This window comes from Jaculus jaculus, chromosome 2 (assembly GCF_020740685.1).
Source record: "Jaculus jaculus isolate mJacJac1 chromosome 2, mJacJac1.mat.Y.cur, whole genome shotgun sequence".
In the NCBI taxonomy this organism is placed as follows: Eukaryota; Metazoa; Chordata; class Mammalia; order Rodentia; family Dipodidae; genus Jaculus; species Jaculus jaculus.
In genome coordinates, this window is record NC_059103.1 from 125,130,305 (window position 1) to 125,154,248 (window position 23,944).

The following is a 23,944-nucleotide window of genomic DNA, read 5'->3' on the forward strand; positions in this document are numbered from 1 at the left end:
ACTAATCTCTCCCTTCTAAAGACTCTCTATAGGGTCTTTCCCCCTATTAATTCTCTAAGATGCATTAAATGGACCCAAAGTTCCACACATGCTAAGGTATTATGTAAGTGATGCAAAAATCAACAAATAACAAACTAAAAAAAACCTTGTTGTGTTATCATACAAGATTACTCAAGACTACTACTTTGTATTTCCATATCTGTGGTTATTTTCAACTATCAAAAGCACAGCCACCCTGTGCATGAAGCAAAACGGACTTGCTAGCCACGGGGCACTGATTTAAATACAAACTCTACCACCTTCAAGTGTTCATTCAGTCTTTCTAAGCCTCAGGGTCATCTGGAAGATAAGAATAAAAACAATTCACAACATTAATTCAAAATTAGGACAATGATTATTTTAAAGGGATTTACAAATTGGGTGATGCTATAAATATGAGGAATACTATCATCACCATCATTTCTGTGCCAGATCAGACACCACTAATGAAATTTTTATTGTCATGTGTCATTTCTCTTGACCTAGAACTAGTTGCAAGAATAGATGATGGACTGGAGAGATGGCTCAGCAGTTAAGGCACTTGCCTGCGCAATCTAATGAGTTTGATTCTCCAGTACCCAAGTAAAGCCAGATGCACAAAGTGCCACATGCATTTGGAGTCCATTTGCAGCAGCTGGAATCCCTAGTGTCCCCATTCTCCTTGTCTGTCTCTTTTCTATTTCTCTTTGCTTGCAAATAAATAAAATATTTTAAAAATAAAAAATAATAAATGAGTCAGTACAGCTAAGGAGCAGAATATATAGACTTACTCATTATGTAGCTGTCCCTTTTACTGGTCATGGGATTTCCCTGCAGTTCACTGGTCTTTACAAAGACTCAGTTTCCTCACCTGAAGAATGAAGAAAATAATTATCTTCATTTCAGAGGCAGGAAAGGAAGATTAAAGGAGTACATAACAGAAGTGTTTTTTAGACTGGTATCTGATTACATCATTAGCAGTCAATTATCATATTTATAGCACCGAATTCTCCCAAAACCAAAATCTAGAAAGAGCACAATGTTTTGTAAAGAATACTTATTGTGTTTCAAGGTAGACTAAATGTCATTCACATACTCTTAATATAATGCATCTGAAGTGTCACTTGTGCCCAGAGAAACTCATCAGTAGTAATTCAGCAGTAATGAAGTCATGCCCATTCTAAGCTTTCTACTGAAATCTTAGGCTTCTTAGAATCATTACCTCCAAATTCCCAATTTTTCCTATCTAAGATTCTTTAGTCTTCTCAGTGCTGGAGTTCATGCTTTTCCTCCACAGATAAGGTCTTCATTGGTCATGTCTTCAGCCACCTGGACAGGATGGTAGAAAACTGAGACTTGGCTCCTACATGCCTGGATACCATAGCCTGCATTCTACACAAGTTGTACATGCAGAGGTCTGGCATACTGTTTTGTTGTGGACAACAGAGGTTAGATAAAATTTACTGCTTTAGCCATTTCTACTTCACTGGGAAAGTACATTCATACTGAATATCACACCCAACTGTCTCCAGAACTTTCCGTAATCTCAAACTGAAACTCTGTAACTGTGCAGGAACCACTAATTATTCTCCTGAACCCCTTGGATCTTGTGGTTTTTAATTTAATTTTTCTGAAGATGTCTTCTAATTTTCTTGATTTCTATGGGGCATTGATATTTCAAGGTGTGTCATTTTGTTTTCTCATAGTTTTGAATTTTCTAGTTTTCTTTCTGCCGTTGTTTTCTGGTTATGATGGCAATGCCGGCATTTAGTTTGGATCATTGTGAAATGATTAGGAAAGGTGTTGTCGCTAGGGCAAGCTAAATCACATGGGGACATTACATACTATCTCTTTTAATTTTTATTACATTGTGATGATATATCTAAATGTAGTTTTAAAATAAAACAAAGGCCAACTGAAAGAATGTATACTAATTCCATTTTGGTAGTTGCCTGTGGAGGAGGCAGTAAATGGGAAGTAGTAAGAAGGAAGCATAATGTAAGACATTCCATATTAGATTCAAATATCTGATTTATAATTTGAGAGCACAATATATTCTAATTCCTAGGTCATAAACAAAACTGTTTAGTAGACCTTTCTGCATACCTCAGTAACTGTCACAGTACACTTTATATATTAAAAGTTCCAAATGAGCATTTATTCCATTATTAAAAAATGAGCTAATGAATATGAATCTATTTTACAGCTGAATTACACAAAGCAAACAATCATAAACTTGGACTGTCTTTGTGGAAATCTTGACAGTTTATGAGTGCTTAATTGGAAGTCTTACTTTTAGGTCTGGAATGGTTTTATGAAAAGGGGCTACATGGCGATCAACCCTAGCCCTCCTGTGGATGTGACTGGCATCTACACAGTCAAGGGTTTAATATAAACTCACAGATAGAGATTTGGCCTCCATCACTAGAAGAACCTTCAGTGCCACTGCAATTCATATTTTCACTACAGAAGACATGATAGTTCCTAGAAACATCAATCTGGGGTTTCTAGAAACATGTTGCTTTGAGAATCCCAATTAGCAAGTCATGTTTATCTCAGCAGCCTTTGTACTTACTCTTGTGCTCATATGTATAACTTATAATATCTTATCTTATTATACATTATAATTCAAGGCTGTATTTCTCATCTAATAATAGTCCTCAAATAGATGAAGAAGATGGATCAGAAATGTACTAGACTGTATTTTTCAGTCCTTTTTGTCAATTGATACCTGGAAAGTGGGGAAATGGTCGGAAGATCAGGAAGGCCATATTAAAATGTGAAGGGGAGGGAAGAAAGAATTCAGTGAAAGGGAGAGGGAGGAACAATATATGTGCAGTTAGGCAGTGATATGATAATAGATTGATATAGGCCAATGGCTATGCAGTGTTTACATGGTCTACAACCATTATTGAAATATATGGAAAAAGAACATTTCTAAAAGATGACCTTTTATATAAGCTTTTCCTAGCTCTGAATCTATGGTCCTTCTGAGAATAGGAAAATCAGTTTTCTTATTCTTAACAAGCTAGGCAAGATACTCTTCTCACTGTGATGAGAAAGTCAAACATGTGACATTTGATTACCTTGCTGTCATATTCCAGGTGAAGTGTCTTCCTTTTGCTATGTCACCTGTCTCCTGTATTGCCTCCTGTCCATGCTACCAGCAAACAAAAAGAGATCACAGAAAAAAGCAAGCTAACTTGGCATGTCCTGGACAGCATAGTTAATTGAGCAATAAGTTAACAATGTAAAAATTTTATCAGGCATGTGAAAAGGAAAAGTCACATGGATGTGAGAGAGTACTGCTTTTGAAAACACTAATAGCTCCTTCAAATTTTGTTTTAAAATTTACATCCTTAATTTGGGCCACTTTAGTTTCCTAGTTGCTCTTGAGAAAAAAAAAATGAAACTATAGTTTTACTGATGGTAAACATGTTAGCCTGCTTCAACTCCCTGTAGAACATGAGACAAAAGCTTATGTGTGTTTTACTTTGGACAGTGGTCTCAGGGAGTTGGAGGCATGACAAGCAGGGAGAAGATGGCCAGCACAGAGTATACCCTCAAGCTGGTCACAGCTGAAGGAAATTGAGGCTGGCCACAGTAGAGAGAGAAAGAGAATATTTACCAATAACTTCTTCCACCTTCACAAGTGAACACTGAGTTAACATCTTTGTGTTTCTACTTTGTTTTGGAAAAATCCTGGAGCAAAACAGCCAAAGAAGAGACCAAATGTGGTAAGATGCTGTCAAATTACACCTGGGTAAAGCCAATGAACTTGGTAATGGCTAGAAAGAATAAAGTTGTAGGGGCCAGGTAGGAAGCAGGGTACATTACAGTGAAGGAAATTAATTGGCCAAGATTTGTGGCTTAATTTTCAGATATTTGGAATTTATATAGGAAAAAAAATACTTGAAAAAAGTCATCCTTGCTTGTCATCAGGTTCCAAATATAAAATTCCTCAGCTGTCTTAAGATGGTTCCGGACAAAGTTAAGCTAAACATAAATGTTATTCTCTCATGCAACCACCATACAGCACAGAACTTGGTGTGAGGACCCACAGCAGGATTCCCAGCCTTAGAACCTGAACTTGAAAGGCAGACCCAAACCACATAGTATATGGAGGTCTAGTTGAGGACTGGATTGTTCATATCCAGAAGAAGTGGAAATGGCAATTTTGGCATGACGGACACACATCGGACACACATTTTTCTGGGCTGGGAACATGAGTTTAATAATTTAACAGGCAATGAAAGTGGGTCTGGCTATGTGAAGGTAGCATGGATTTTAGAGGGTGACACAAATGATAACTATGATTATCACAGCTACTCACTGTAATCTTCACATGACCTCCCATGGTGACAGTTCCTAGTAGGTCAGAGGGAGCATATAATACCATCTTCATAGAGCTTCTGAGAAGGATGACAAGGAGACAAGTAAGCCATATCCTCATTTTAATGTCAGGTATAACTTTACTGTGATTTCCCCTTGCATCATCATGTGTGTTCATTCTGAAAATCTGGGTGGCAGAACAAACCTTCATGTACATACATAATACATATATGCATATATACATGCATACATATATACACATACATATATACACAAACATTATATACATACATACATAACATGCATACATACATATATACATCTCTCAGGTGAGTTTCTTGAGCTGCTCCTCCTTGACAATTCCAAGACAAATTGGAAGTCCGGGTCTGGGTGGTATGCTATTTTCTTTCAGCAGCTTTAGTTTTAAAATACTGGGCCACAGTAAAAACAACAGAAGGATGTAGGCAGTCTTTTGTTATTTATATAGCATGCTAAAAATTGTGTGCTAGACAATAAAATAAGAAAAGCTGCTTTATAAATTTCAATTAATCCTACACTGGTTTTAATATTTAACACATCATCATGAATCACATCACTATAATTGACAATAGAAGTTCAGTAAAATGTTATGAGTATATTAGATTTTTGCTATTATTATTTTTCTTCAACAAAGCTATCCACTAAGCAAAGTATGAACTTAGTTATATTTTTCTATATGAGCTAAAAAAATAAAATCAAACTTTACTGAACAGAGCTATTGAACTGAATCAAAAACACAATGTAAAACACAACATAAATGACCAGATCCTGTCTGGTTACATCTTAAGATAATGTACATGCATGTTCATTGTTTCTTGATTGATTTTTTGTGTCTGAAGAAAATTATATAGGCAGCACTAGTTGGTACTAAAATATAATGTGCCACAAGAGAATAACCTCTAGAACAGAATGCTCAAAGACCAGAGAAAGAAATTGTTTAAAACCTTTTATGTTCTCCTTCTGCACACTAACTAACTGCAAGCTGACAGCTAACAGAAGTAAATTTTCAACTCAGCATGTGTGGTCTATAGGCATTCTTAACACTGTATGTGTGGGTGTTCATGCATGCATGTGTGTGAGTTTGGACTTTGTATTTTAGTTTTACGTTTCAATTCCTGAATCTAAATTTAGAATAGTTAGTTATATTGGCAAGAAAGAGAAAGACAGTGTGTACAGAGCATTGCTATCTTAAGGAGCTGATACTCAAGGATTAGGAATCATCAAATACCTAGACCTGGGCTGTGTGCTGAGTAAGTACAACAGACACCCAGAGATTAGAATTCCTGCACAAGGAACATCAATTGCAGAAAGCTTGAGGTAAAGCTGGAGGTCAGGTACTTGGATCTTGCGTGAAGGAACAGTCTCCAAGGACTGTGAGCCCATAAAACCAGGGTAAAGAAGCCTGCATGGATCACAGCTGCACTCTGAATTAGATACTGTTGAACTTGGACCTGATATAAGACAATGTGGAGAACTCAGAAGAACTATTACACAATGGCAAAATCAGTAACCACTCTGCAGTTTTGAGCATGGCACGGATACAATTCCAATGGCACTTCTGAAAGAAGAAAATACATAATGGTATTAAGATGGATCTTCTTACTGAATTCTCCTTATCAAAATAATCCCTCACAGAGCCGGGCGTGGTGGCGCACATCTTTAATCCCAGCACTCGGGAGGCAGAGGTAGGAGGATCACCATGAGTTCAAGGCCACCCTGAGACTACATAGTTAATTCCAGGTCAGCCTGGACCAGGGTGAGACCCTACCTCGAAAAACCAAAAAAAAAAAAAAAAAAAAAAAATCCCTCACAGGTATGTCCAGGCAAATATAAGCTAGACAATCCCTCAGGCGAGATTTGAGGTGTTGTAGGGTTGATAATCCAAAGAAACTATCATAAGAATGAGCCTGAAGGCCCATGAAATGCTGGGGTGAGGGCATTGTGCTCACAAGACAGCCTTCCAAGTTGCAGGCATTAAAATATTTTAGACTACATTTATCCAGCCTTCAAATTCTTTTCTCTTGATCTTCCCATGATATTATATTTATATTGTCTAATTCTGCCCAGATTCCGGAGAGACACAATTTAAATTTGTCTCCTAGAATTTATGAATAAATGGGAAAATAGTAAAATTCCAATAAGGGAATAATATGAACAATAATAAAACCTCACAAAAGAACCCCAAATTACTACCTATGGCCTTAACCAGCTCAGATCATTCAGGTGAGAGCTGGTTCATTCAAGATGGTGTGGCCATAGGTGCTCTAAGCATTTCAAGCATTTGGTACTTGGCACTTTTCTGGCAAAAATCAATCCCTATAAGACCTATCTTCTTATAGACATTTCAAACAGGTCCCTGGCCACCTAAACACAAAACCCTGTGCTTTATACACCTCCCATTACTGTTGCCTCAGGCAACCCATAGGCAAATGCCTAGACATTGCAGTTTTTCAGTTACCTCTAAAGATAAAATAAATGCCCATAAATCTGCTTTAAGTCAAGCATTAAAGAGATCTGAGGCAATGCCTCAAATTTTTCAAAGAATAGATCACTGTGCACATGTACATGTACACACACACACACACACACACATTTTGTTTTCCTTATTTATCATAAAATCAGTCAAACCAGGATTAGAATGAAAGTTCTGATTCATAACTATTTCTAGAGAAATAGGAACAAATATTCTGTTAACCTCTTGATTTTTTTAAGGCAGCTAATAAGTTCTACCAATTCCCTCTTCATCATTTGAGGTCCTGAGTAGAGTAGCTGTGTCAACATTTTATCAGATACCAGTCACTGCTATATTGTTCCAAGATTTTCCTTTACATCTTAAAATATTAGTACTTAGAAGTGTTACAGAAAAGAATGAGCTTGGGTGCATATGCCTATAATCACAAAACTTTGGAGGCTGAGACAGGGATATTGTAACTTCAAGGCCAGCCTGGGCCCTGTAATGAGAATTAAAAAAAAAAAAAAAAAAAGAGGAAGAGAAAGAGATGGGCATTGGGGTGAATGCCTTTAATCCTTTAATCCCAGCACTTGGAGGCAGAGGTAGGAGGATCACTTCCAGTTTGAGGCCAGCCAGAGGCTATACAGTAAATTCCAGGTCAGCCTGGGCTAGAGTGAGACCCTACCTTGAAAAAAAAAAAAAGAGGAAGAATAATAAAACAAAACCAATAATAATAGTAGTAAAACAGCAGACTTCCAGAAATGCTTCTTTTGCTTTTCTTGTTTTTTTTTTTTCTTCCCTTCATTCCCTGCCCCAAGGGCTAAATGCAATCATTAAGATTAAGCTAAATTATCAGAGTCACCAAGTTACCAAACAGACTATGGCCACACTGTTTATTATAGAGAAAATTATTTAGTGGAGGAAAGCAAAAAAGGATACATTATGTTTTGAGAGAATGACTGAATAGTAAATATTTTATAGTTAATATATTTGAAAGATATATACATACACACACAAACAAATCAAAATAACATGTATGATAGATAATTTTTTTTCTTAGAAATCATTTGTAATAAATAAAAATAGGTTTTTGTGGAATCTATGCCCTCTCAAAAAGATACTTACATGCCAGTACTTATTGCTGCTCTATTCAAAAGAGCATCCTGTGGGTACAACTCCTGGTGGAATTAAACTAGATGTCCATCAGTGGATGAATGGATAATGAAAATAGGCCACCAATACACACTGGGATTTTTCTCAGCTGAAAAGAAAAATGAAATTATGAAACATAGAAAAATGGTAGGAACTGGGTAAAAACTATCCCAAGTGAAGTAACAGTCTCAGAATGACAAAAATTGCATGTTTTCTTTTATATGTGGATGATAAGTTTTTATGTTTATATTTATGTAAATAAGGTGACATGAGATGGGTACAGTCTGTGAATTGAGAAAACGGAGTATGAAGTGGCACAAGAGGTGATTAGCAAGAGGGGAGGGAGGCCTGGAGAAAGCATGCAGTGTGACAACAGTGACAACAGCATGATGACCGGGAAGGGCTCACGCGTGGGGAGGACAAGGATAAAGAGACGGGAGAGGAAGAGGACATGCTAGTGTCCGTGAAATGTAGTTACATTACTAGATTACTGTTCTTCACCGAGCTTCAAATGAATTCTAATTATTTTTCTACCTCCCCGGTGAGAGAGCTGACAAATGAAACACAACATAGGGTCTAGTGTATGCAGAGAAAGCCAGACGAGTTAGTGTGAGAGGCATTGCAGCCCTTTGGGGAGGAAAGTGGTGTGCTTGAAGAGGAAAGGGCGCTCAGGTTCAAGAATTTCCAGGAAGATCCTAAAGTCTGTTTCCCTGTCTCTCTTTTCTTAGCATAAATATTTGTATCCATAGCAAGGATACTGCAAACATGCTAATTACTTTGAAAGAATTATTTTGGCAAAAAGTAGAGCAGCAAGGCATCGTGATAATGACTAGAGGGAATGGGTAGTATGTGGAGGTGGCTTTACCGCTGTGGGTTCAAAGCAAACTCAGGTCTTCTGAGGGTGGGGAAGAGCCCCAAATGTCCTCATATGGCTGTGATCCTACTGTCAAAAGGAAGTTACCATGTCATCCTTTCCCACATAATACACATACTGTTTTCTTTGGATAATTAATTTGGGAAATATAATCTATACTTTAAAAGAAAAGTTAATAAGAAAATTTTCTAACAAAAATGTAGATATGAATTTTGAGCCAAGTTTTACTACTTTTCAGCACTGAATGAACACTAGGAAGCTTGGTGTGCTGGTATTACAGAGATGCCACAGTTGTTGTTCTTTGTGGGGTTGAGAGTAGGACAGGATCTCCCTGTGATGCCCAGAATGGTCTTGGAATCATGTGTTCAAGATCCTCCCTCTTGTGCCTTATGAGCCACTGGGGTTACAGGCATGTGAAACCATACAAGCTGTGCTTGTTTAACATGCTCAGTAGAGAGCTTCTTAAGACGACAACAAATATAACCATGTTGCTTAACACTACCTACAATTTGGATTCCATATGCATACCTATATTCAGGGTAAAACTTTGTATAGCCAGGCAACTGTTTATTAATTTTGTTTACTTAAAGCTCTTCTGAACACATTTTATTCTGCATTTTCCAAACAGTAAATGCAATAGCTACAAACAGCTTATGACCCAACATAATTAAAGAAAATTCAATATTGGATTATATGAACAAATCACAAAATCATGAATGCAAGTGTTAGTAGACAACCACAAATGTTAAATCTCTCTCTCTCTCTCTCTCTCTCTTCATATATATATATATATATATATATATATATATATATATATGTAAGTATGTAGTATGTATGTGTATGTGTGTGCATATATATATATATATATATATATATATATATATATATATATATATGTATATTGACATAGCTAGTCCTGATTCAGCCATGTCCATGCCAGCAATATATAATGGGAAAATATTGTGTATGGACTGAAGTGTTTAATCACACATACAGATGATCTGAAAGATCAGTTATGTACATGTCACCATATGAATAATGTAAAGTTATTTTCAACCTCATTTAACTTAAGCTTCAACACATACTATCTGTGTAATACTTCACATACTAAATGATTGGGATCCTTCCCTCACGATGAGTACATTTGTCACATTATATGTCCATCTGAAGTTTGTGATATAAAAGGCAGTACTAGAGATTGAACTTAAGGCCTTGAGCATGCTAAACAATAGCTTTATCAGTAAGTTATGTCATAAGCCCTCCCTCCTCTTTTTTAATGTTTTATTTTTGAGAAAGGATCTTGTTAAACTACCTAAGTTGGATTTGAATTCATGCTGTAACCAGCTAGACCTCAAAGTTTTATTCTGCCTCAAGCCTCCCGAGTATCTGCAATTATGAGCCTCTGACACCAAGGTCAGATCCATGCTGCTTTTTGAACTTGAAAAGTATTGATAAAAATGGAACTGAGGGCTGGAGAGATGGCTTAGCGGTTAAGCGCTTGCCTGTGGAGTCTAAGGACACCGGTTCAAGGCTCGATTCCCCAGGACCCACGTTAGCCAGATGCACAAGGGGGCGCACGCGTCTGGAGTTCATTTGCAGAGGCTGGAAGCCCTGGTGCGCCCATTCTCTCTCTCTCTCTCTATCTGCCTCTTTCTCTCTCTGTCACTCTCAAGTAAATAAATAAAAATGAACAAAAAAATTTAAAAAAATGGAACTGAGAGTATAAGTCCTATTTAACTCATCCAAGTATCTCCTGACCTGATGGTGTGTCTCTGTTGTGATGGGCAGAGGAGGGAGGTTATATGGCTATGTTTGTGCATGGCATGATACAACTTACTAGTCCTAAGAAAATTACAAAACTGAAGTATTAGTGGGTCAGCACAGTGTTGAATAGATTTGGTGAGAATGGTGGCTTTGGGTGATATATGAAAAGTATATCTCTACTAACATGATTCCTCAAACTGTCCTAAGAAGAATCAATCTGACCCTATGGTAAAGAAGTTGAGTATCTTGTGTATCTTTTGGCTGCAAGGAGGCAGAGAGCACCATGACATTTCCAAGAAGGCATTTATTGGGAGTCTTCCCAGTGGCACTTGTGAAAGCTGTGTGTTTAATCCACCATTCTCCTGTGTTTGAGAGAACTTCATCCATGATGGCAAAGCTTTCTAAAACTTTCCATCTTAAATAATTCTCGTTGGTAATGACACTAAATTTTACACTTTAACCAAGGTTTCCTGTGAGCCCTCTTTGTCCTCTGCATGAGCATCTGAAAGCGGTGAAGTTTTGCACTGTGGTGAATACCTTCTGCTGAGATACCTTCTCCAGCACAGAGGAGAAGCAGAATCTCAGGAAAGAGAACCTACCTAATCCCCTTCCTCACTTCACCTGGACTGCAGCCTGGATTTCCTCAGGAATCAGTAAACCTAGAGCATCTTATTACTCAGTAAGATGAGGGGATTAGCCAAAGGCCATCCATACCCTGTCTGATACATTAACGGAATTGACTGTGAAATAATCACGATTCAAAACAAAATAATGAGAATAGAAGACAAAAATCACTTTTGGTCAGTAAGATACAAAAGGTACAGATAAACCCAGAATATGCTATAGTACAGCAACATTATCATAACAAATTTCATTGTACCAAAGTTCATGTCCCTTTGGGCCACACCTAAAATATATACACAAAATAAACACAACTGTGCCACATCCTCTCATGTGTTCCTCAAGTAGTGAGGGAGATACTGCATTCCCTATCTTCATGTAGGGAAACTCCAGCTCAGAAGTTGGAGCTTTCCAAATTAGGGAACAAAAACTATCGCAATGAGCTCATATTAACACAGACACCATAAAGACAAAGTAGCTGGACTTTTACTGTCAAGCATACAAAGACTATTATCCAAGGGTTGGCCATCAGCCCTTTATCTCTTCCACCAAGGATGTGCAATTATAATGGATTATGAAGCACATTGATGAATCAGGTGAATAGATTTAGTATCAGGTAGATGATAGATAGATAGATAGATAGATAGATAGATAGATAGATAGATAGATAGATAGATAATAGATAGATAGAGAGATAGATAGATAGATGGAAGATAGATAGATATATAGATAGACGATAGGTAGATAGACAGCAGACAGATAGATGTTACATAGATGATACATATGGTAGAGACAGAAAGAGAGATAGAGACAGGACAATGATAGTCCACAGGCTTTGCATTCCTTGAGATAAGATGGCCCTCCCATATCCTAGGACCCAGATAACTGAGAAGAAAATCCAAAGGTTAAGGTGTCATTGCTAGTTTACATTACACTCACAAAATAAACTTATTTTAAGTGTAATCTAACATTTACTGATAGCTCATAAGACAATTTATGGACATTATCACATATTTTTATTATTTCATCACCTTTTAAAACCATCACAATTAAAATCTAAGACTCAGGAAATAAATATAATTCCTCAGAGTCCTAGAACCAAGAGCATGAAGATTGAAATTCTCTTCAAAACTAAAGTTCTCAAAACCTGTCCTCTGCAAGCAACAACAAAGTACATAGAAGACAGGAAAAAGATTGAATTTTGTCAGGGATTTTTTAAAATTTATTTATTTATTTATTTATTTATTTGAGAGCAACAGACACAGAGAGAAAGACAGATAGAGGGAGAGAGAGAGAATGGGCACGCCAGGGCTTCCAGCCTCTGCAAACGAACTCCAGATGCGTGCGCCCCCTTGTGCATCTGGCTAACGTGGGACCTGGGGAACCGAGCCTCGAACCAGGGTCCTTAGGCTTCATAGGCAAGCACTTAACCACTAAGCCATCTCTCCAGCCCTTGTCAGGGATTTTTTTTTTAATTTTTATTTATTTATTTATTTGAGAGTGACAGACACAGAGAGAAGGACAGATAGAGGGAGAGAGAGAGAATGGGCGCGCCGGGCTTCCAGCCTCTGCAAACGAACTCCAGACGCGTGCGCCCCCTTGTGAATCTGGCTAACATGGGACCTGGGGAACCGAGCCTCGAACCGGGGTCCTTAGGCTTCACAGGCAAGCGTTTAACCGCTAAGCCATCTCTCCAGCCCTTGTCAGGGATTTTTTATGTGATGAATCCTAGAGAAATAGAGCCATATGGACATAAAAAATAAACCTAAGTCTTGACATCAACAAGTCTGGAATCTTGGTCTAATTGCCACTTATCAGCCATGAAACCTTGACAGCTGACCTCTAAACTCCTCCAAGTTTCTTCATCCCAGGACTATAGGATGAGATGTGAAGTGGGAATTTGTCAGTGACATGGCTGCCAAATTCGAAGGTTGGAACCTTAAAAACTCATATGCCAATGTAAAAATGACCTATGAACAAATCACAAAATCATGAATATGTATTAGTAGACAACCACAAACGTTAAATCTCAACAGGAATAGAAAATTCCTTGAAAAAATATGTTATTTATAGCCCATAAAAATTTTCCTGGACAGCAATTTTATAAAATACATAAATTCAAAAGATGAACACAATGGAGTTATAGTTCAGTGGCAGAGCACTTGCTAGTCATGTGCAAGCCCCTTGTTTTGGTCCCCACCACAACAAAACAAGCCAAGACAAAGGATGAAAGCTATTTCAGCACTTAAGCTTTAGCTACCTGAGAGTAAGTCAAAGAATTATTTATGAATTTTGAAAGCAACAATGACAATAATTCTAGCCCTTAGAAATCACAAGACTGGTACTTTGGATCTAAAACAGTCTAAACTTTATTATGTATACACACATTTAAAATTATTTATTGTGGGCTGGAGAGATGGCTTAGCGGTTAAGCGCTTGCTTGTGAAGCCTAAGGACCCCGGTTCGAGGCTCGGTTCCCCAGGTCCCATGTTAGCCAGATGCACAAGGGGGCGCATGCATCTGGAGTTCGTTTGCAGAGGCTGGAAGCCCTGGCGTGCCCATTCTCTCCCTCTATCTGTCTTTCTCTCTGTGTCTGTCGCTCTCAAATAAATAAATAAAAATTTAAAAATAAATAAATTTTAAAAAATAAAATAAAATTATTTATTGAGGCTGGACATGAAGTTCAGTGGTTAAAGGTTGCTTGCTTGTAAAGCCTAATGGCCTAGGTTCAGTTCCCCAGTGCCCATGTACATCCAGATGGACAAAGTGGCTCAAGTATCTGGAGTTCATTTTCAGTGGCCAAAAGGCCATTCTCTAGTTCCCTCTCTCTTTCTCTCTTGCTCTCTTTTTTCTCTCTCTCTTTCTCCTTGCACATAAAAAATTTAAACAAAATCAAATCATTGATAGGATATATTATATATAGTATTTTAACCTGCCTGTGCCTATTAATATAAATTTGTCATTCTATATCCACAAGTTGCACATCTAAGATTCCATCAACTGTGGATCAAGATGGTGTATACATCTGGGTTTTTATTTTTATATTTTTTGGTTTTGCGAGGTAGGGTCTCACTCTAGCTCAGACTGACCTGGAATTCACTATGTCATCTCAGGATGGCCTGGAATTCATGGCAATCCTCCTACCTCTGCTTCTTGAGTGCTGGGATTAAAGGCATGTGCCACCATGCCCAGCTGCATCTGGATTTTGATTGCAGTGGGTGGAGGCCCTGCTGTGCCAATTCTCTCTCCCTTCTCCCTCCATCTCTCATTCACAAAGAATAAAAAAAGAAAAGAAATTTCATCTGAGATTAATTTCTACAGACTTTTCTCCTTGTCATTATTTTCTGTACAACCTCTGTTTTGTAGTATTTACATTGTTTTAAGTATTATAAGCAATCTAGAGTGAAAAAGTATAGGGGAGTATGTGCATTGGTTTTATATAAAGAACATAAACATCAGCATATTTTGGTATCTGAAGCAGATTCTGGAACCAATCCTCAAAGTATAAAAAGGAAGAACTGTACAGTGAAGGAATGTATGATAATTTGATTCATACTCTACAGCTGAACATTTGATTCTGAATCCTTTTTGTTCTATGAATAGTGCTATGCTTCATATCCTTGTAGATAATTTTTAGTGTAGTGTCTGTTATTTGCCTGTAGTTTTCTTTAAAGTGCAAGAACTCACATGGGTTCCAAGCTTGGTACTTCTCAGGACCACTTCTGCTCCTTGCCTCATTGTGGCAGAACCATCAGGCATAAACAGCTGGTGCTGAACATTTTCTTATTTCATTCTTGTAATCTAGACCTACAAAGTAGTGACCCCAATATGTAGAAATAAGTCTTTGCTCATAAGCAATGATTCAACCCTTTCAAAACCTCCCTATCTGAATGAAATTTGGGCCCCTTACTAAAACATGGGTTAACCTCGAGGATATCAGGCTTAATCACATAGTCACAAAAGGACAGGTACTGTACGATTCCATTTAAATACTTAGGGGAGTCAAATTCACAGAGACAGAAAGAATGGCGGTTGCCAGAGAACCAGAAACAGGGGAGAATGGAGCAGAGACTTCGTAAAATGAGTACAGAGACTGAGTTTTGCATAAGGAAAGAACTTCTGTAGTTGTGAATGTATTTAATGCATTGAACTACACACTTAAAATGGTATGTTCTATGTGATTTATTCTTCATAGTAAAAACAGAGAGTGGGAAAACTACCTATCCAAGACTTAGAATAGATTTTCTAGCAATCCTTGGTTTATAAGCAGTTGATTCTGTATGTGCATAGTTGGAAGGCTAATTTCATGTCTTATTGTGTGAAACTCCATGAAACCAAGAACTTATTTTCTCCTTCTGGAATAATACTATCACTAGTATTAGCTTAACTGTGAGTTCAAAATGCTATTAAAAAAATGTTTCATTGTACCAGGAGTTCAAGTGGGCCACAGACCTAGGAACACTGTTTGTAAACATCTTTTTAGCTTGTGACAGCCAAATGTTGAGTATGTATAAATCTGCTATCCCCAGGTTAAAACCAGAAATAAAATAGCTCAGAAAGACATTTTTGGAGTTCTTCAGTCTTTGTGAAGTCTTAAGATTTAAAACTTCTGTGACAATTGCAATGAAATTGAGCATTTGTTCATTAATTTGGTCACTCAAAGTGCAAATGTTGTCCATACTGTCTTTATGATACACCTTAGCTCTGATACCTTGTCACCAGCCACACCACTGGCACCAATGTTGCTCCCCCCTTTTCCCTGTTTCCTTCTATGTCCTGTGCAGTAAACAATGCTGATAAGATGCAAGTCAGATTTCTTCCTCTCCAAAGCTCAGTGAATTAATAATATGATGTGAATTAATTGAAGACCTAGTATAGTGGTTTAAATCACATGCTTACCACTAAACTCATGTGTTCCGAATACTTCATTCTCACCTGGTAGCAATTTGAGAGGTAGAGCCTTGCTCCGGGTGGTGTGTCACTGGGAGCAGACCTTAAGACTTATTTAGCCCTAGCTTGCCAGTGTTGGTTGAACTGCCTTTCCTACTGCCGTTTAACACCTGCTGTGCCAGAGGTGATGTGGACCTTTGGTCATGCCATGCTTTCCCCTGCCATCATGAAGCTTCCCCTTGAGACTGTCAGCCAAAAAAAAAAAATAAATAAATAAATAAATTCTTCTCCCATCAGCTGCATTTGGTAGGGTGTTTTATCCCAGCAACAAGAAGGTAATTACAGTACCTATTAATGGTCAAAGCAGAGCTATAGATAGGGCACATAGATAAATGATACTTTTTTCCCTCTGGGAGTTTATGTTCTGGTATATGAAATAAACAAGCTGATGAGTCAATGGAAAAAAGTATTGGCTTTCCCTGCTCAATGTATGAATACAGACAGTTAAGCATAAATAATAGAATGGTCAGTTCTACATGATGGGAAGAGAAAATGAGAGGCGTGTGATGTTAGAATACTATAGTCCAGTAGACATGACAGGGTTGTAAGAAATGCGGAGACCTATATACATGTCAGTGGCAAGGAGCTAACAGGAACAAAGATCTGAGGTGTGGGTGTTTCAGAAGGGCAAGAACATAAGTATAGGTCATTGGGATAAAGGCCAAAGGTCAGGAAGTTAGGAGGTTTCTAGAATAGGCAATACTGAATTCAGTATTTGTTATAGACAGGTACTCTTAAAGCAATGGGAAAAATCTATTAAAAAGTTCAAAGTTGCTGGGTGTGGTGGCGCACATCTTTAATCCCAGCACTTGGGAGGCAGAGGTGGGAGGATTGCCATGTGTTCAAGAGGATAACCTGAAACGACATAATGAATTCCGGATCAGTCTGGGCTAGAGTAAGACCCTACCTTGAAAACACCAAAAGAAAAAAAAAGTTCAAAGCTGATTATAATAGGAATTGCTGCTGAGCATGGCAGTATATAGCTATAATCTCAACACAGCGTGGGGGACACAGGCAGGAAGATCATGAGTTCCAAGCCAAATTGGGCTACTCAACAACATATTATCTCATGAAAACAACAACAAAATAGAGTAAGAACTAACATTCATTGAATGCCTACTATATACCAGGCTCTGTGCTAAATCACTCATTTATCTTTTTTATTTATTTATATTTTTTTAGGTTTTGCAAGGTAGGGTCTCACTCTGGCTCAGGCTGACCTGGAATTCACTACGTAGTCTCAGGGTAGCCTCAAACTCACGAAGATCCTCCTACCTCTGCTTCCCGAGTGCTGGGATTAAAGGCGTGTGCCACCCCTCCCGGCTTCACTCATTTATTTTATTTAACTCTTAGATTAATTTGTATGAGTGTCTGTGTTATTTTGCCATTGAGAGAAGGAAATTCTAAGACATAGATAAGTTCAAGGTCATATGGGTAGTAGGTTACAGAGCCAAAGCAGAAATGTAGAGGATCAAACTTCAAAAAACAAAGTTAGAAAAAAGAAATGCATTAAGGATAGGAAAGTTCTAGAACACAGTCTTTTATCAAATGTGACTGAAAAGGGTTACTAGGAGCCTGTAGTGTTTCTGGGACTTGATTCAGATGACTTGATGGATGGCAGCGTATATTATTGCCATGTAACGTGGATCAAGTTTAGGAGAGGGCATCAGGAAAGAAGATTACATGTGAATTTAGATCTCAAGTGTTATTAAGAATGTGGGATGCAGCCTAAGAAATCTCCAAACGGGGGGGGGGGGCATCTGAGAGTAAAAGAGATCAATCCCTGACAGGAGTGCAGCTAAATTGTGCCCTCCTCCATGGATACAGAAATCCTGTGTTTCTACTTGTGCAAGTGACCTTATTTGGATATAGACTAGGGTCTTGGCAAATGATTAAGAGAGAGGGAGATCATATGAAGATAAAGACAGAGATTGAGTTGATACATCTCCAAGCCAGACAATAGCAGAGAGCAAGAGCAAGCCATGAGGCCCGTAAGAGAGGTACATAACAGAACCTTTTCCATAGCCTTCTGAAGTCTGCATCCTTGAGAACACCCTGATCTTAGAATCGAGCCTTCAAAATGGGAGTCCTGCAACTTATGATACTTGTAAAACAGCCCTAGGCAACTAACATCAACAGATAGATGGATTTCTGTGTACAGAAGCCTGAGGCATGATCGGTGGTGACTGATTGGAGATTGACTTTGGCAGTCAAAGAAGCAGTAAAGGTACTCCAAGAAACAAGTGAGCCTGTGCCAAATAGTATAGTACTCAACAAATAATTCCATTGTTGCATGATTTAAGCACCAGAGTTTAAAGATAAATAGAATGCCAAAAAGAAGGAAAAGGTTAATTTGAGATTTTAAAAATCAGGAAAAATTGAGAGAAAAATTAAAAAATATATGTATATATAAATGTCTGTCCTTAAAAAAAAAGCAGAACAACTGATTTAAAAAATACTAAAGACTTTAATTCAAGAATATTGGAAACTTGAAGCTACATAATGAAGAAGTAGACCAATAGACACAGAGTAGCCATTATCGAGGTATATCTAATAGAATTATTTTATTTTAAAGAACAACAACAAAATGTCCTTTGGACATCCAAGCAAAAAGGCTGACATCTTATAAGAAAAAATAAATCTCATATATCTGTGAAACTTTTCCATGATAACACTCTATGTAGTTAATAAAAAAAGGAAGCATCAGATTAATAAGGTTTAAGTAAATAAATTTCACATGTTGCCTTGCATGGATTTTCTATCAATCCAACCTGACTGTCTACTGAAAAGGTTGTCCTGGCCCTCCTGATTTTCCACTTCCTTGCTCTATCTTACTGTCATTTTCTCTTGGTATCAGAGAATGCAATGGGCAACTGTAATTCTTTCATAAACTCTAAAAATGAGCACCAAATCCAATAACAACTAAAACTAGTAGAAAGATATGTGAAATAATGACCTGAGAAAGGATAAAAACTCCTTAACTCACTAGGGTCTGGCTTATGCTTCTCACTGACTGAGACTGAAAAATGTCTATAGGACTATGGGACTACACAACTCACCCAAAACCCAAAAACCACAGTAGAGGTCCTACAAAAAAACTATACTCCCTCTTCCTTTCTTTTCCTTTTTTTTTTTTTGTTTTGTTTTGTTTTGTTTTGTTTTGTTTTGTTTTGTTTTGTTTTGTTTTGTTTTGTTTTGTTTTTTTAGGTAAGGTCTCACGCTAGGCCAGGCTGACCTGGAATTTGCTATATACTCACATTGATCCTCCTACCTCAGCCTCCCAAATGCTGAGATAAAAGGCATGTGCTCCCTTTTCTAAGACACCAGACAAGAGTACCAAAGCAGCTAATAAACCATGCTATGCTTAAGGCCACAATATATGCCTTAAACCCTTCAGACCTTTGGCATTTCATTAACAGTCCTTTCTCATTTATAAACCTGAACACATTGTGATTCCATTTAAAGAGTGAAATTCTTTAAAGATAAAATAAACAAACCAACATTTTTTTTTTAATTCTTAAACTTTGCTTAACTTTGAATCTGGCTGTGAATGATAGCTTTTGAACAATATAATCTCAACAGCCTCAAAAATCCAACTTAAGGATATAGATCATTGTTAGAACACTTGCCTGGTGTACACATGTCCTAGGTCCAGTCCCTAGCATCTCAAAAGTACCACAAAGTCACATGTATAGTTATTGTTAATCAATATGTTCATCTCTTTGACACCCACACTCAAGTCTTCCACTTAATGTGTACTTTCCACTGTTTAATAAATTTCACCTTTGTCCTGAAATTCTTTTCTGTGCTAACAGACTACCTAGCTAGAAAGGATGAGTTGCATTTTTTTTAGGTGGGGTAGCATGACCAAAGGAATCATATTCCCCTCCATGGCAAGAATAATAACTGTCCCAGTTACAAAACACAGAATTCAGAGAGTGCTTTGGGTAATTGACTTTCTTGAGGAATCTATTAGAAAGCAATCTGAAGACAACTGAGCTGACCAAAGCTCTGGAGTCATGTGTTCAGTATGACAGCATTTTGCCACTCTGCCTGCAATGTCATCTGTGGGTATTAGCACTGTCATAAAAGAGAAACTCACTGTGGTTTGTTTCCTAATGACAGTTCATTTGGTCACCTGCCTCAAATGATAAAACTTGGATCTCATCCAAACTCTATCTCTAACTACTCATTTGCAGAATAAATGAAGGGCAGACATGTTAAGAACACCACAAAAATAGAATTATCAAAGTCAAGATAATGAAAAGCATGTGAGAGAAAAAAATAGAAAGGGATTCCATAGAATAGACTTAGATCTATGCCAGTGGTCATCATGAGCAGACCTGCTTGAATTGTACTTCAAACTGTTCAGAACTGCACTGATTAGGAAAATATAAACACTAAGTATTTGCTCATATGAGGAAGTTGTCATTTATCCATAAGTATGATAATGACATTGGTTTTTAAGTTATTTTTAATAAAATATTGCATATGAAATACTGTGATACCAGTGGTTTGCTTCAAAATTATCTATGCCCAGAGTAAGTGTAAGTACATGTGCTGATATATTATCAATAAGTTGATAATCATTTAATTTGGTTTAATTTGAATAAAAGGTATAGTGGGCTGATTAACTTGTGTTTTTCCCATTTCATATTTATTTAAATAGTGGAGAGGTTTTTTTTTGTTTTTTTTTTAATTTTTATTAACATTTTCCATGATTATAAAATATATCCCATGGTAATTCCCTCCCTCCCCACCCCCACACTTTCCCATTTGAAATTCCATTCGTGGAGAGTTTTTTTTTTTTTTTTTTTTTTTTTTTTTTAATTTAATTTATTAGTTTTCTTTTCAGTAAATACAGGCAGTTTGGTACCATTATTTAGGCTCATCTGTGATCTACCCCCTCCCATTAGACCCTCCTTATTATTGAAAATGGGTCGTGCATTGTGGAGTTAGCCCCCAGTTATTAGTATGATAAATGTCTCTGAAAATCATGACCCAACATGTAACTCTGACATTCTTTCCGCCCCCTCTTCCGCAAGATTTCCCTGAGCCATGTTGGGTTCATTTTTGGTCTGCTTCAGTGCTGAGGTGTTGGGGGCCTCTGAGGCTCTGGCTCTCTGATTTGGTAGGAGTTGATTTTTCTCTGCGTTGATCTCCTTCCCCTTTGTGCTGGTATCTGGTTCACAGGAAAACATCACCCTTGCTTATTTCGCCAGTTGTCCTTAGTTTCAGTTGGGCCCCTTCTGAGGTATGTTGGGGCAGCTCTCTTCTTAGGATCTGCATCTATCTGGAAAAGAGAAGCAGATTCTCCAACGGAGAGTGAGTTAGCACCCAGAAAATTGAGATAACACTTACTTTTTTGATAGACAGTTTGATAGGTGTAGGCCCTCTTATACCCCGTAATTGATGGTAGCTTGATATTGTAGAGTGGGCTTGTGTTAAAGACATTGGAGGATTTATAATCACACATACACATCAGTACTTCAGATCTGCATTTGTGTCCTGGGAGAAATCCATCTCACAATTACTGTTGGGCACACAAAGGGACCTGACAAAGAACAATATAAGTGAATCTTAAATATCTCCCATACTTGAGTGCCCATCAAATTTCACCTCATTCCACTTCATACCACAATTCAATGGAATTCCTGAAAAGAGGCTTTAAATGGCAGTGACTTCTCATAGTGAACATTTGAGAATACAAGTACTCATATAGCAACTGCCTTGAGCTGTAAGTGAAAGTCACCAAGTTAATTTTTCATGGGTGTGTGTGCGCACGCGCGCACCTGCATGTGGCAGCTTTCAGAAAAAAAAAAAAACCCTAGAGTTTGAATTTCAGCTTGTCACTCAACTCTCTCTTATTCTCTGTTTTCTCTCTAGATATTTTCACACAATATACTTAGGTATCCGGAGCCGACAGAGTGCAGAGAATGACCGGTGGAGGTTTTACTGGAAAATGGTGTATGAGTATGCCGATGTGAGTATGCTGCATTTGCTAGCCACCTTTCTGGAGAGTGCTCCACAGCTGGTCCTGCAGCTCTGCATTATCGTACAGACTCATAGCTTACAGGCCCTCCAAGGTAAGGGCTTCAACTTGGCTTTTGAATTGGGGGATCGATTCACTGGCTACTTCTGTTCCAATCCAAAGATGTTCTCATGTCTTCTGTTGGCATGGGCCTGTTCTGTGTCTGCTGTGTACACATCATTTGTGAATTATGCATGATATTTTCTCCACCATCACGTCTCATAGCTAACTAACAGGAAGATCATTCTTTTGTGCTTTTCAGCTGCCCTCCTGGTAAGAGTATAGGGAAAACATTTTTTTTATTATTATTTTACACTTGTTCAATATGGACAGAGAGTCAAATCTTTCTAGTTTTCATAGCAGAATGATTTATTAGAGCTTCAATAACAGCAATAGCTATTATTCTCCATCTAGTGGGGGGGGGGATATATGGGCAATCCCTATCATTTCCTTTTGACATTAAGAAATAGAAAAATGGGACTGGAGAGATAGCTTAGTGGTTGAAGTGCTTGTCTGCAAAGCCTAAGGACCCAGGTTCATTTCCTCTGTACAGATGCACAAGGTGGTGCTTGCATCTGGAGTTTGTTTGCAGTGGCTAGAGGCCATGGCACACCCATTCGCTCTATATATCTGCTTCTTTCTCCATCTGTGTTATAAATAAATAAATAAAAGATTTTTTAAAAATAGAAAAAAATGGAAAGAAAACAGTAGGGAATATTCTAATATGTAAAAGCATGAGATATTATATAAATGATATTCTGAATATTTAACACATTATATACTACAAAGTTTATGAAATGTGTATTATCAGACTAATTTGTTGAGTCACTTTGTTGTTTGATCATGTGGTCAGTGAGACTATTGAATTCATAAAGAGCTGCTCTTTTATTTCCTCAGGCCTTGATGCTTAAATCCATTCTAGAACAAGACAGCAAGAAGATAAGGCAGCTAGGTGAATAAATGGATGATGGGTACTAAATGGGTGATAGGCTAGGCCATGTTTTCCCTGCTTTCTTTGTCAATCATTTAACCAAATAGCTATTGTTAACTGGATAGCAGGGTGCAGCACTCATGTATGTGAATTCCTCTGTATACACACCTGGCTGTCCTGCTCCAAATGCACACATGATCTGATTGGCAGTATAGTGTGGCATTTCAACAATGCTCTTATTGCTCTTCTTAAAACAGAATTGTAGCAATGCCTGGGTGCTTTACTTTGGAGGTAAGGGTCATGGTAGATAGTATAGGAAAAGAAATATAGATGATGCATCAATATAAATGCATCAACACTGCTTGAAGGAAATATGAAATGATTTTATTCTGAGTCAAATATAAATGACCATGACTTGAGAACACAGATTCAAGTTTTCATACATGACATCTTCCACCATGGAAAAGATGACATGAACTTTTTTTTTTTTAGATAGGATCTCATGTAACATAAGCTGGCCTCAAATTTTCTATGTAGCAGAGGTTGGTCTTGGACACCTTATCATCTTTGTCTGTGTCTCCCAAGTGCTAGGATTTCAGGCATGGCCACCATGCCAAGAGCCACGTGAACTTCTATAGCCACAGAAAAGAAAAATATGAATCAATGTGTCTAGAAGATACATAGATGTGGTCACAGGGCATGGGAATCAAAATTTGTGTTCCGTTGAGTTGAGGCTCTTCATTGGAACATGATATCCCCAGCTTATCTACTAAGCCCCCC

The 23,944-nt window shown here is 37.7% G+C and overlaps 1 protein-coding gene across 1 annotated transcript in view; it reads left to right on the forward strand.

The window, feature by feature from the left end:
- The window catches only part of Xkr4 (XK related 4), a 406,528-nt gene that overhangs the window by 235,729 nt on the left and 146,855 nt on the right, over positions 1-23,944 (forward strand). Inside the window, exon 2 of the mRNA XM_045142951.1 lies at positions 22,089-22,288. Coding sequence (XP_044998886.1) covers positions 22,089-22,288 — 200 coding nt within the window. The remainder of the gene's footprint in view (positions 1-22,088; positions 22,289-23,944) is intronic.